At 50.5% G+C, this 15,184-nt stretch overlaps 1 protein-coding gene across 7 annotated transcripts in view; it reads left to right on the top strand.

The window, feature by feature from the left end:
• dlg1 (MAGUK family member discs large 1) overlaps nt 1-15,184 on the top strand; it is a 627,306-nt gene that overhangs the window by 407,712 nt on the left and 204,410 nt on the right. For all 7 annotated transcript variants that reach the window (XM_084594971.1, XM_084594967.1, XM_084594969.1 and 4 more), the window contains one exon: nt 4,171-4,206. In XM_084594971.1, the coding sequence (XP_084451097.1) occupies nt 4,171-4,206 (36 nt within the window). The remainder of the gene's footprint in view (nt 1-4,170; nt 4,207-15,184) is intronic.

The raw sequence follows: 15,184 nt of genomic DNA, 5'->3' as shown, positions 1-15,184 counted from the left end.
TTTAGTAGTAGGCTAGCGGTTAGTTTGATATTCCGCCATCTATTATACAGCTGCATTTCTTATGCGATCCGTTGTGCCCGATTTCGCTGGACCGCGCACGGGCGATTATTCCCGAAACTTGTTTCTGAGCTTGGCAGGTGGTGTGCGCCGGAGTTGAAGGAACCTGGGACGAGAGAAATGGGTAAATCAAGCAGGAGGTGCACACGGGCCTTATCTGTAGGACCGCGTGCGGTGTCGCTGGCTACCCGTGCACTGCACTGACGCGCGTCCGTGCCCAGGGTGCGTTAAGGAAGGTCATTTCCATCGGTACCCCAATGCATAGCGCCGGCCGGCGCAGCGTACGGCCGCCGCCGCCCCAAACTCTGCCCGGTGCCCTCGTGATTCATGAGCGGGCGTCCGAAAGGTTGGGCCTGCGTCGATTCGTCCGGGGAATCGTTTGGGAGCCGCGTTCGGCGCGGAGGTGGGCTCCCTTGTGCCCGCTGCAGCCGTCGCGCCGCAGGGACCACCTCCTAGCAATCGCCTCTTTGCGTTCGCAGTACCTGGTTTTGTGCGAGGCGATAAACGACCGTCTCGCGGCAGTTCTATGCCGTCTAAAGAAAGCCTTGCTGCAGGCCCACAGCGCGGCACCTTCTTTGCTTAACGCGGTTGGCCCACCTCCCTCTTTCAGCATCGCATCGGCTAAGCACTTGGGGGAAGAAAAAAAAAAAAAACATATGAAGGGCGGGGATAACCTTTGAAAGTTAGCTTGTGTGCACGAAGTTTGAGAAAGTAAGGGACGAATCATAAACTTCAGATCTTTTGTTTGTGCTGCTGCTGTGCCGTACTTTTAATTTGTTCCGCTTCCTCCTTCCTGTTTTCCTTCGCTTAGATGAGTAAAAAACTAACTCTCTCCCTTTGAGAGGTAACTTCTTCGCAATGAAGAAATCTGGAAGCCAAGTTTCTGTGGTCACCGAGTGAAAATCTCTAGGGGCCACAGCACGGCGTCGGTAGTCCTGGGAAATGCGATGGAAATTTCCGCCCTTGGAAAGTTACATCTTGTGTTAAAGATGGATGCCAGTACAGTAGTGGAGAAAGTCGCTGTCATTCTTGTCTTGAATACTTGCGCGAACGTTGCCGTTCTCTCTGCGACGATGCCAATCCCAAGCGAATTAATTTTTAATCGCACCGTGAATGTTATTTGGCACAGTAAAACCTACGTTCAGCTTGATCCGTGCATTCAGCAAGGCAAACTTGTAAATTGTTGGGTTTAACGTCTCTAACCTACACCATGCTCTAGAGGAATGCTATATTGGGGGGCTGCCGATTGATGGGGCCACCCAGGATATATTAACGAGTGCCGACATCACACAGCGCACGGTCGTCTTTGTATGTCGCCTCCACTGACATTCGGCGGCCATGGCCGGTGTCGAAGCCGCAACCTCGGGACCGGCAGGCGAAAAAGAATTGCTTAGCTGTGTGCGTGACACTGCAACTTTTATTTCCGTTAAGCTTCTCCAGCTTCCAGGTGTATTACTTCTACTGCTAAAAAAAGGCGAGATTACTTTCATTTTTTTTTTTAATCTGCAAGCTACATTTGTATTCTGGGCTACAAATGGCGACATCTTCTGCTCCTCTGTTTTCTTTAGCCGCTGAGGAGTGAGGGTAGCTCACAGTATCACTTTAAAAGTGATACTGTGAGCTACCCTCATAAGATTCAGGTTCTATAGTTCTCTTCTTATCACTGAAGGCCTTTATTTTTTACGTTAAGGTAGCAGAGGACTAATTTTGTGACCACCGGTTAGCGCAGAGTAACCGCTGTAAGAGGCGAGTTGATATTAGCATACAAAAAAAGAGGGGAGGGGTATGGGAGGCATTGGTTTGCGGCCGTATAAATGTAGACGTAAGGTATAGTGCGTGCGGATCGCTCTCCTTATGTCCCACAATTAGGCACTGTATATGAAAAGTATGCCAGTAGACATTCGGTGCGTGCTGAACTCTGCCGGCGTAGAGGTCGTGGCGGTGCGTATAGGTAAGAGTAGTCAGGGCCGTTGAGCGATGGTTAAACGTGCATTTCTATCGCCGAATATAATAGTTTTTAGGGCACATCTTTCTCGGAGGTTAATGAAACGCCTGTATTTGAACGGTTTCTCGCGGTTACCGTGTCAAAGGTCAAGAAAATTAGTGGCCTGATGAGATACCTGACGCGGCAGTCTTACGAAATTGTTGGACTTATCCTCGTTAAGCAGTTTGATGCCCCTGTTGTAAAGAGCCTTCTTTACGCAAACCGAAGTTTCAGGAACACAACAGTATATGTTCTTGAAGGGTGAATGTGCACGCGGAGATGATAGGGTAGATGGTGCATCTGTAGAGTGGAAATTTCGCGCTGAGTCTCCAGATGGACGCCGCCTTTCCGCGTCGTGACTCTGGTATTGTTTATGCAGTAAAATAAAAACGGTCATCTAAACAAATAAAAGTTAGAAGGGAAGAAGGGGGTGGGGCACTGGCCGAACGTGCGAGCAATGTGTGCGCCCAGCAACAGCAAAACAGTAAACGTAGTCGGGTATAATGTCCCGCCGAAGTTTCATTTGCATTAGTTCAGTGTATACTCCGTGTTGAGTCGGCATCTTGATCCTCTTCGTCGAAGTAATATCGCTCCGAGGGACGGCTTCATTTCGCCTCTTCACTTGAAAGTTTGCTCAAGGGCTTGGGAAACAGACGGCGCACGCTCACCAGCCTGTGCTTTCTCGTGCACCGTGTGGCATGTGGTAATTCTATTCTTCTTTTCTTTCTCGTCGTCACTGCAAAGAAAGACGGGTCTTGCGAGATGGCGCTGCGCGCTGCTCTGCCGAGTCCAACTTTGGAGCTCCGAGAAGCAGAGGAAGTGCGGGACTTGATAAGAACTGTGAATGAAGTGCATGCTGGCATGTGTACGTCTGTACGTAACACAAACATAAACAAATGTGGCACGGAAAACCAAATTTGAGCTTCGCGAATGCAAATGTGTTTCATAACGCGCGCGGGAAGCACGGACGGCCAGCGGCGCTCGGTTCCCGAAAATTTCGCTCGCGGAGAGACGAATGAAAAAAAGGAAGCAAATATGTAGGAAGGTAATGCTTGTAAGCGCGCGCAACGTTACCACGGCGCTCCTCGCATATTGGATTTTGAACGAGCCGCGGAGTATGGAAAACAAAAGAGGGGGGACGGCGGGGGAGGTGCGTCGCTTCTGCTTCCGCTCTTTTGTCTTCGCTCGACTCGTAAGGAGAGGCGAACCACTCGTCTCCGGTCGCGCTCGCATCCCAGTCGCAACTCGTGCGCTATTTTCGGTGCGCGCGTTGGGACTCCGCTGCCACGACGGACGACGAACGAAAGAAATAATAAAATGCGCCGGCGTTTTAAGACACCCGTTGCTTGCCTACCGAGTTGTACGTGTACCTCAGCTAATGCGAAACAAGTGAGGGATGTTGCTTAGTAGTGCGAATCAACATTTGGGAGCTGCTTTGTTTACTCGGCGCGATCCTTGTTTAATGTATTTGTTGTGTCTCGGCTGCGTGTGCATTAGAAGCGTACGCGCGCATCGGGAGAAACTTATACAGTGGATTCATTGCACATAGTTCACAGAGGTCGCTGCGATTGTTCATGTGTTTGGAAACTGGGGTAGCAAAGTTGTGTTTGTTGACCTGCTGTCGCCTTGATATTATATATAGGGAAGTTATAAGATCTATGGGAAGATATAGGGGAGATATGGGACCAGAAGCTAAAGGCGGCATGTAGTTTAGACGTAGCTGAACCTTGCACCTGTATTTCACATCAGAGCATGCATTTTCATTTCTTTCTCGCACGTTGTTACTTGTTTCCAGGTGTCTTGACTGTGGATCATAGATGATGCTTTTCATATTCGGAATGTTCAAAAAAATAAAAATAAAAGCATACTGCAGTTTACCCTATACATGCCCCTTTTACGAAGTCCGCTGTTTCTCGGCCCGTGTGTGCGTGGCTTTCATCGGGCATTTTTGGGCTTTTTCACCACTCGGCGAAATATTTCAGATGAAGTGTCCCAACAGTGAACTAACGTTTTCTTGACGCGAGGAAAGCTTTTTCTTTTTTTCTTTTTTTTCGGCTTCTATATAGTGTCTGTCTGCCTCCAGTTGCTTTCTGAGGTTTGATGTATTGCTGTTTTGTTTCTTTTTTCAGAGCAATGACAGCTGGCAGGCTCCGGACAGCGATCAGGTAAGCAAGAGCATTTTACTTTTGACTTTGCCAAAACTGTAGCAGTATTCGTTCATTTTCATTTTTATCGAACTATCTCGTTATCTTGCTAACGGAAGATCTCCCCTTGGAGGTTTGCAGAAGAGGAAGAAGGATCTCATTGTAGCTTTTCGCGGGGATCAACACAACTTCGCGTTGCGTCTGAGCCCAGTTTGGTACAGCGGCAATTACGTCGCTAGGAAACTAATTCTAAAGCGTCATTCGGGTTGTATACAGTTTGTTTGACATTTCGATTACACTTAATTGTGTATATAGTTACACAAATATAGCTTGTCGCCAGACTTATTGCTGCCTCCGTGGCCACCCGCCAGTTTATCCGAAGTTTCACTGGTCGCCCTGATAGCCATAAGATGTTCCTTGGGTACATCCCTAGTGGCAGTACTTATAGTAGATACCATTGATAAGGCATCAAATCTTCATTTACGACCCTTTATTAAGTGCAATCGCCCCCACATGCACCACTTTCTCGATTCGTTATTTGTTTGTTTCTCTTTGCGCCGTCGCATACATGTATCTGTAGATGTGTGCCCTGTCATTTCCTCCATGCTGTGTTCTCTCTCTTTTCGCGCTACCTGCCGGCTTGCCCTTCGGCTGCTTAAGCCTTGAAAATTCACGTAGCTTTCCGATCGCCTTGCTCTGGTGTAATTCTGCCCTGAGACGACTCACAAAATGAGAAAGGAAGTGTTTAGTTAACATTCCGTCGCATTAGAGGCAAATGAATACAAGGTGCCAACTTCGATTGTAATTGCTGCCTGAAGTTTATTCTGCTGAGGTATGGCAAACATCTTTCAGTACGCCGGTTATACATATCATTCAACGTTGTTTGTTACAGCTTCCTCTTCCTCTGCAGCTATTTTGATGGGCATGCAATCGCTGAATGCCAGTGTTACACGGGTGCCGAAAGTAACCATCCTTACACCATGGGGGCCTACACGTGCGCAGGGAACGTCCCAAGGACATCTGGGGAAAGGGAAAACAAGTGTTCGTCCGTGTGCGTGATTACACAATGGGAGCGCGGAAGGGAAGTGAGGGGGGGGGGGGGGGGGCAATCTCAAATGACTGCTTGTTTCTTCTGTGTTTTGCAGTTGCACTAATCTCATTCCTACAAGCAAAGACGTTTAAGTCGGGCGCACAAGTCTCGCATTCGTATGCGCATTCCATTTTGCTTTTGCTATATGCTCCCACTGCAGCTCTGGGCTGCCGGGAGGAGAGGGACGAGCCAAAAATGTCAGTGGAGAAACAAGAACGTCATATGCTACTCCCCCCCCCCCTCCCCCTCCCCCTTCCCTCACCTTTTCCTTGGCTGTAGGCGGTCCACTCGCCTGCCTTTCTGGGCGCGCATATCGATCTCTAGCTGGATTTGACTGTTTGTTCATATCAGTTCTCTTCCTGTCATCTCGCTGAATCTCGACTCTCGCTGTTTGCGCTGCCTGCCTCTCGTTGCGTTGTTCTCTCGCGAGTCATCATTATGCGAGAGGGGGAAGGCGAGGGGGACAACTGGCACGTGTGGAAGAAAACGAGAAGGGAATAATGGGAAGAAGGAATCCTCCTCGTGATGATTAGGGAATGAAGAAGAGTAGGGAGGGAACGGAGAGTGGTGGCGAATGCGATGAGTAGCCGCCCGGCGGCTCTTTGTTTGGAGAGCTACACTTAATGATACACAAGCGGCTAATGAAGCTCCGCTCTCGCTCGGATCGCGCTTGCTCAAACCGCGCCCAGTCCATCTCAGCTGGCACAGTTGGCGCAAACGGAACGAAGAGAATAAAATAAATTGAAAAAGATTTACTACTCCGCTCTCGCTCTTTCCTTCTCTCGCTGTTTCTCCGTTCCTTTGAAGCGGACCTCCCCCGCTGCTGACGTTAGGTCCTAGGAGGATTGGAAAACAAGCAGCAGATGAATGGAAAATCCGTTAGGGCCTGCGGCTGCACGTCTTATACGTAAGAAGCGCGGGGCACGCTCTTTTCCCTCGTGGATTCGGGTTTCTTTCTTTCCCTTTCGTTTTCTTTCATGGACTTGTGCAATCGGATGGTCGAACTTCGACAGTTCACGATCAAGCGTTCCCAGAAAAGCGCCTAGGCAATCAGCTTTAGCCTCGTGCTTTACCATTTCGCCTCTTACTTTTTTTTTTTTTTTATTATTTTCATTTTTTTTTTCTCGTCTCCTGTGGCGTGTGCCCCGCGATGTGAGCACTCCGTTTAAGCTGTTTTCCCTCCTTTGCGCTACATCTTCGTCGGCCCTTCGACAGCGCTGTATCGGTCCGCTTTCCACTGCTGCTGCCCCTGCTTGGGGTGGCGCTGAATTTCTGCCGTTCTGTGCTTTTTGGGAATGGTTTATATCCCGGACCACCGATGGGGCACTGCTGAGTTCTCGCTGCTTTTCTTCATCTCGTGCCGCTCGCTTGTTGGTTTCTTTGTTCGCCCGGAAAGTCAGAGCGAGCTTATTACTGCTCTGACCACTCGGCTGTGTGGCGGTCGATCTCCGAGTCGCTAACTGGGCAGAAACTTTCCTTTTATCGAGTCGGCAGTTTCTTGATTGTTCCTGATTACATTTGGCGTTATCGGCTTTGAATCGGTCTCCGCATAGTATGCCGAGTTTCTCTCCCGCGTTCTCGCTCTCCGCTTCTCGCATATTCAATGAAGTATTTCTTTCTCCGCTATCGGCTCTCTCTCTCTCTCTCTCTCTCTCTCTCTCTCTCTCTCTCTCTCTCTCTCTCTCTCTCTCTCTCTCTCTCTCTCTCTCTCTCTCTCTCTGTGTATGGCAAATAGGAAAATATTCTCCGATATCCCACCTTCGCTCCCTAGGTCATTTGTCTTCCTCAGTTTTCTCCCCTCATTTTTTTTTCCGCTGTGTCGATGTATCTTTCTGAATGCGCGTTTTGAGACGTGTTAATTACGCATCATAGTTGTGCTTTGAGCTGATTTCTTGTCGCTGTTAATTCAGCAAAGGGGGCTGGCTCGGGAATTGGCGCACCCCTTTATCGCGCTCTTCGATCGGTATTTTGAAGAACAATGTTCTGCGAACTGCGAAGTCCAGTTATTCTTGTCATCGAAATGTGTCACCGTATTTGTTCAAGCTTTTCACAGCACTTGACTGAAGATATTGGTCCCGTCATGGGATGAGAGGCATCGTTAACTCCTCTCTCAAATAATGGCTTCTGTTCCAGCGTTCACCATCACCTGTTCTGATTTCACGCTCACTGGTAGTGTTCTTACGGTACCGTGTGAGCAGCACAATGTTATTGGAAGCGGAGTAGAAGACTGGCGGGAGCGCCATTTACGTGCTGTTGCAGACTCGCCTGTGACGGACGATTGCCCCCGCTCTTTGTCGCTGCAGCATCCACCTTCTTTCGTGGCGGCAGTCCCCGAGAGTCGCTCTGTCAGCAGTTAAATGCTGTTAAGAGATAAACCACGCTGTGTATCGTCGTCATCACAAGCTACGTTAGTTTTATGACAAAGGAAGCTCCTCTATTTCTACTAAGATATCCCTAACTCACTTTCGTTCGCAGACGCGCTCTGCTTTCTTTACACACTGCATATATGTCGAATTGAAATGTTACAGAGACACAGTTATTTGTTATAGCGTTGCACCCGTTTATTCATCTTCCTTTCATATTTATGCATTTACGTCAGCTTTTGCTTTACGCACATTCTGGCCGCGATGCTATTTAGCCAAGCTGCCTTGCACCATTGGAATATGATCGTCACCATTATCACCGTCGGCATTGTTTACGCGCATGCGACCGCATCAATGAGAGGTGACTGCATGTGGTTATCATTCGCCGGACTAGCATTTACACAAGGCGCTTGTCGTCCTTCTTGGAGGGCTCTCCTGTTCACTTCTTTCCTTTCTCGCTTATGTTCTTCGGGCCCCTGTGCCTTACATGGCGTCGAGGAACACAAGACTAGGGCTCTTGGCCTAGCAGGGAAAAATGGCCAGGCACGCACGCGGCGCCTATCGTGACAAGACGACCGTTATAGCGGGGGCCGCTCGAACGAGAGAATAGCGGAGAAAACAAAAAATAGAGGGAAAGAAACGGAAAAGGGAAGCCACAGAAAAGTGCCGTCATGTATTGACTCGGGCCGCGCACTCTTAGCGCGGTAGAGCAGTGTGTCCGGAGGGCCGTCAGGCGGCACATATCCGCGGCTGGTTCCGATCTCCGCTTCTGCTCTGTTGATATCGTCGGCGTTCGCGTATGTATATTGCATCGGTCCCGTTTACGGAGTGGTTTTCGTTGCCAGCCCTTTTCTGGCTCACTTGGGTTGGGAGGCCTGTGCGCCGTCTTTGCGTGCCGGACTTTATCAGGGGCCCTTTCAGTGCAGCCGCTGGCGGCATCTAGGCGGGCGCGGAGCTTGCCACTTTGGGAGCTCGTATCTTGTATTCGCCTGGATCTTTTCCATCTCCCCCTTCCCTCTTTTTTTTTTTTTTTTTTGCTGTATTTCATCTTTTTGAGCGCCCATCTTAGATTTAACGATTGCACTCCTTGCTTTCCGGCAGCAGGGATGTTGTAGAAGCGATTTTCATGTATGCTTTCGCGGCACTTTTGTGGTCTAGGCCCCCGAGGCAAGCTTTTAGCTGCCTCGTATGGCATTATGGCTTTCCCCCTCTTTCGCTTATTCCCGTTTTACTTTTTTTTTTCGTCTCGCTTATTCGGCAAGATCCGGGTCCATGAATCTTCTTTTTAATGTTTCGTACGCTGCGTACGTAGGTCTGATGAAACAAACGAAACAGCAGAAGACCGTGATGTGGGCCTACTGAACGCCTTAATGGAATAAATGAAACGTAATGCGTGAATCTGTCTTTTGCATATACTGCATATTGTTATCACGGTTGAATCATAAAAAATGACTTTAGCATTCGACGTACGTTGCCTTTTCGAGCGTTTTCAACAGTGCGTGAAGAGGCCGTTTTCAACAGGCCGTGCCTCCCAGAGCTCAGCAGCGACAATTTCTGAACACCTTTTACTCGAGAGTTCCCTTCACCAGCTCAGTTCGGACTATAGGTGACGCTGCATTGCGTCCACTAGCGCAGCGGACGCAGGAACCGAGGCATCAAGGGGGTCCGGGCATGCGCAGTGGAACGCGCGGTGACGGATCACGGTAGCGGATCGCGGATCCCGGTAAGCTAAATCTCTCTATTTTGCGGCCTTCTCGCGCGTGCAGCGTTCAAGGCGCCACTATACCGCGCGCTAACGCACATTCGCTTTCTTTTCGGTCGCGTTTTCTGCGTGTCCGATTCGGGTGTAGGTATCCCAGGGGGCGCGTAATGTCGTGTAAACGTTCCATATTGCCGCATAGAAGACGACGCCAAAGATGATGACCGGGCCTCACAAGCGCGAGCCTGGAAGAGAAGGAAGTTGGAGCGCAAGACTCGTCCAGGTTGATTTATTAAACCCGTCCTATCTTTGGGTCCTCCTTGGCGTTCAATCGAGACGTGACACTGGTGGAGGTGCTGGGTATAAACCGAACGGAAGGACCTTAAACTCATACAATCCATCGGGAGTGACGAATGCTGTCTTCTCCCGATCTCTCTCGTCTACTTCTATCTGCCAATATCCACTTTTCAAGTCCATTGATGAGAAGTAACGTGCATTTCGTAGGCGATCAAGGGAATCGTCGATGCGAGGAAGAGGGTACACGTCTTTTTTAGTTACTTGGTTGAGCTTGCGGTAATCTATGCAAAATCGTAAGCTGCCGTCCTTCTTTTTAACAAGTACCACGGGGGAAGCCCAGGGGCTCTGTGACGGCTGGATAACGTCGTCTCTAAGCATTTCGGCCACCTGGCGCTGAATGGCTGCACGTTCTTTCGGAGCTACACGGTAAGGATTTTGTCGAATCGGGCGAATCGAGTCATCCGTGATGATTCGATGTTTTGTCAAAGGCGTTTGGCCGATCCGCGATTCGGAAGCAAAGCAGTCTCGAAATTGATCTATGAGATCTAAAAGACGGTCCCGTTCTGAAGAAGACAAATTTGGACTCACATCGACGATGGTTACGGGCGTCTTGCACATTGATCCTTCCTGTTGCAGTGAGAAGCAGTGCTGCGCATTTGGTATGCTGTCGAAAAAGGCCACAGTTGTGCCTTTCGGAATTTGCTGACGCTCGTCGCTGAAGTTTGTCAGCAGCACTTCGGTCTGTCCATTGGTCAAGTTGACTAGCCCTCGAGCTATAGAAACACCTCGGCTTAGTACCAGGGCGACTGCCCTTTCGGCGATACCATCGCCGGTATGCGCCATGTCGCACTTCACTTCAACAAGAGAGCATGATCGCGGAGGTAATGTCACTGTCTCATTGGCGACGCGTAAGGGCATCAGTGGTACTTCCGCACAACCAAGGTCTTCATGATTGTTGGTGAAGGCAACGACGCTGTCACGAATGCTGATTACAGCCCCATGAAGACGCAGAAAGTCCATGCCCAAGATGAGATCTTTGCAACAGTCAGGAGAATAACGAAGCTGCCAACAAACACCGCGTTTCCTATTCCTATCCGGGCAGTGCACTTCCCTGTCGGTGCCAGTAGCTGGCCCCCAGCACTTCTTATTACTGGCCCAGTCCATTCGGTTTTTACTTTGCGCAGCGTGTCAGCCAGTTTCTGGCTAATAATTGAAAAATCCGCCCCGGTATCCACCAGAGCATGTACCTCCAGCCCATCAATGGAAACGGCGAGGTCAGCGCTAACAACGTTATCTGGGTTGCTCGTCTCTTTCGGCATTTTCGGCGGAAGTGCGGCAAGGTCAGCGGTATCAGCTTCGTTGTCGGGGCTGCTCATCTGATGCGGCATTTTCGGTGGTAATGTAGGCGGCATTTTCGGCGGTAGTGCGGCAATGTCAATACTAACGGCAGCGTCAGAAGCACGGGCTGTCGGCTGTTGCGGCGGTGGTGAGGGTTTTGACACTTTTAGACTGTGTGCAACCTCCCCTCGTGAGGTTGCGGCTGTTAGTTTCCCCGGTGAGGGCTAGGGGACCGCCGTCCGCCAACGTCAGCATTGCCACGACGCATAGGCGGGGAATAACGCTGTGGCGATGGGGAGGAGCGGCGGCGGAAGCCCGGGGATTCGGTTTCCCTGCTGACCGGAAGGCCGTCCTCGGCTTGGGCAGTGTCAGCGTCGAAGCGGCGGCGAGCAGAAGCAGACGGAAAGGCCTGCCCCTCTTCGCGGTAACGGCAGTACCGATATACGTGGCCAGGTTGTCCGCAGTAGAAACATAGTGGCCGGCTGTCATAACTGCGCCACCTGTCCGTTCGGCGTAGTTGAGAGCCCCTGGAAGGCGCCCACTGAGGCCCCTGGAAGAATCGCGTCTCCTGACGGCTTGGTGCGCTCGGTGAGGCGTGGTCTGGAGGCGGGCGACGTAGGACCGCGGCGTAGCTCTCAGATTGCGGCTCGTGATAAGGTGCAGGAATGTTGGCCGTGTAGTTGACCGGTTGTGGAACGCGGTATGGTGGTTCGGAAATGACTGCCGCGTTGTCGACTGGATGAAACTCGTTGCACTGGGCAGACGGTGTTAGGGAGCACCGAATTTCATTCCTTACAGCCTGCACGAGGGCCTCTGACGACTGAGCTTTCGTAACCGAAATTCGCTGCAACTCCTCAAGGACAATTTCTCTAATCATGTCTCGAAGAGTGGTCTGATCTGTTGCAGTCAGCGCCGCCGCAGTCGTCGGGGCACAGTTGACCGGTCGGTTGTACTGGCGGCACCGGTCTTGGAGGGCTCGTTCGATAGCCGTAGCGTCCTTAATGAACTCACTCACGGTTTTAGGTGGGTTGCGTACTAAGCCGGCAAACACCTGTTCTTTGACACCGTGCATGAGATGCCGTAACTTCTTTGGCTCACTCATATCAGGGTCGGCACGGCGAAAAAGGCGAGCCATGTCTTCCGCAAACATAGCCACGCTCTCATTCGGCTTCTGGACACGCACTTCAAGCAGGCGCAGCGCATTGTCGCGTCGATCAGTTCTCGCAAAGGTGTCTACAAGCTGGCGGCGGAAGTCGTTCCATGTGGATAAGCTGGCCTCGTGGTTTTCAAACCACGTTCTAGCATTATCCTGAAGGGCAAAATAAACATTGCAAAGCTTGTGATCTTCGCTCCACTGATTAATCTTGGCCACTCGCTCAAACTGGTCAAGCCAGTCCTCGACATCTTCAAACGCTTCCCCGCGAAAGCACTCTGGCACCTTGGTGTTCTGAAGAGTCACCGGCGTAGGGTTGGGATGTGCCATGGCTTGGGAGACCTGATGGACTTGGTCGTTTGAAGAGTCGCTTGGCAGATAGTTGTACTCCGGGGCTAGGCCTAGAAGGCGGCGGCTAGCGCGATGTACAGGCGTGTCGATGTCTGGGATTCGCTGTGGACTGCCGGAAGGAGTCTTATGCATACCCCAGCGTGCTCCACCAGTGTCACCTCCACCACTGCCTGCGACAGTGAAACACTATGTACGTACGTGCATAGACTGCCAGCGCCGTAAGTCACCCCCTGTAAAACCAGCTGGCCTACTCCATCCTCTTCAAGTGCCAACAACACCTTTTAAGCAAATCGGCATGGACCTCCTGGGACCATTTCCGACGTCGACAGCCGGAAATAAATGGATAATTGTCGCCACCGATTATCTAACCCGCTACGCGGAGACCAAGGCTCTGCCAAGGGGTACCGCCGCCGAAGCAGCTCGGTTCTTCGTGGAGAACATTGTCCTGAGGCATGGCGCTCCGGCGCTCATTATAACTGACCGAGGAACTGCATTTACGGCCGAACTTTTGGAGACCGTTCTCCGCCTCAGTGGTACCAGTCACCGTAAAACTACAGCCTATCACCCCCAAACCAATGGGTTGACGGAACGCCTCAATAAAACCATTGCAGACATGCTTTGCATGTACGTTGACGTGAACCACAAGAATTGGGACGAAATTCTTCCCTACGTCACGTTCGCCTACAATACGGCACGCCAAGACACCACTCGTATGACACCATTCAGCCTCCTTCACGGGCGACCAGTAACAACTATGCTGGATGCAATGTTGCTCCCGAATGCCGACACCGACGATCTCGATCAGGACGCCGAGGAAATCGCTCAGCGTGCAGAGGAAGCCCGCCAACTAGCGCGTGTGCGGATCAAGAATCAGCAAGAGCATGATGCACGACGCTACAATCATAGACGCCGACATGTCATGTACGAACCTGGCAACAAAGTGTGGGTCTGGACGCCTATTCGCCGCCGTGGACTCTCCGAAAAACTATTGCGGCGATATTTCGGGCCATATGTTGTCCAGCGACGTTTAAACCGACGTCACTTATGAGGTGGTGCCAGACGGGGTGTCGACCTCAAAGCGACGCCAGCAACAAGCCGACGTCGTCCACGTTGTACGCATGAAGCCGTACAAATCGGACTGACCTTGACCCCCTACTCCCTTTTATGCTCATCGGGACGATGCTTCCTAAGGAGGGGGGCAAATGCCGCATAGAAGACGACGCCAAAGATGATGACCGGGCCTCACAAGCGCGAGCCTGGAAGAGAAGGAAGTTGGAGCGCAAGACTCGTCCAGGTTGATTTATTAAACCCGTCCTATCTTTGGGTCCTCCTTGGCGTTCAATCGAGACGTGACAATATCTAGCTAGTCTCGCGCAGTATATATGCATTGTTTTGTTTTTTTTTTTTTTTTTTCGCGCTGCTGTCGGCGCTGCGCGGTACTTGCCGCGTGTCGAAAACGAGAGAGCTCACGTCTTCCGCACGCGGGTCGATTCGTGGCGCCCCCTGGCGGCGTGAGCGTTGTTCTGGCGGAGCTTCCTTCCTTCCTTCCGGCGGCGACGTCGACTAGGTTATTCCCGTGTACCCAAGCGCAGGGGCTTCCCGCGTTCGCGGAAGCCAGGCTTGTGCCGGGCGGAAAGCGGACAATTTCCCCTCTCCAGTGACACGTTCGTGGCGCCGCCTCGCATTCACTTAGGCTTTGCATTTCCTATCTCCTGTTTCCTTTTCTTTCCCGAGGAAGACCCGGGGATGATGTGGTGCGCAGGGGCAGAACAATATAACGCCGTAAATATGGTGCTTCGTAGAGCTTGGTGTTGAGACTTGTTTTGGAGGGCGTTATTGAAAATGTGTGCTACAGCCTTCTGTTATCTGCTGTGTGGACCAGAGCGAACAGTGCTTGTACGACCGCACGTTTCTTACATTTTTAGTAAGGTAGGCGCTCACAAATGTAGCATCATTTCTTAGATTTTCTTTTTGATTGTGATTTAATACCGCGCTTAGCGAAAATCGACTTCGTTAGCTGCAGCTAAAGTTATTGAGGGATGGAAAATACGACGCGTGTCCATCAATTATTTCGTTTCTTTTTCTTCCGTTTATGGTAAGCATTGTCGAAACTTATTCCTTCATGCCCAGGGTTCGCACGGGCCGTTGGGCAGTTGAAATCCTTCGGTACCTTTTATTTTCGAGAACTATTTCAAGGGCTGTTAAAACTATTTAAATGTTAGTGCATTCTTTCAATTCCATGAAGAATTAGGACTGAGATTGTTTATCTAAAAATGAATGTACACGGCGACTATAGCAGTGCTTCTCAGATAGAACAATCGAAAACAGAGGATGTGCAAAACCTGAAGTGCAAAACCTGAAGTGCAAAACCTGGAGTTACAACATGGTTCGCGGCAGGATAGATCCTTCAAGGTGGGCTTCCTGACTTCCTTCTCGTAATTTCCTTTTTTTGTTTTTTCTTCATGTGTTCCTTTCTTAAACTTGCCCTTGTGCATAAACCGTCTAGAATGCCTGCATGTGATCGGGACAGCGCAGCATAAAGTCAGCAGGCACGTATGAAATCAAGGCACTCTAGCTGAAGTTTGAGAACTTGTCCAATATATATATATATATATATATATACTGCAGAAATGTGTTCAACTTTATCTGAAAGTTAGCTACTATAGCCTCTTTGAGGATGCTGACATCGTGTTCTTATCGAGGCCAGC

This window comes from Amblyomma maculatum, chromosome 2 (genome assembly GCF_055883805.1).
Source record: "Amblyomma maculatum isolate TAMU_Amacu chromosome 2, ASM5588380v1, whole genome shotgun sequence".
NCBI lineage: Eukaryota > Metazoa > Arthropoda > Arachnida > Ixodida > Ixodidae > Amblyomma > Amblyomma maculatum.
This window is presented reverse-complemented; position numbering and strand designations above follow the sequence as displayed.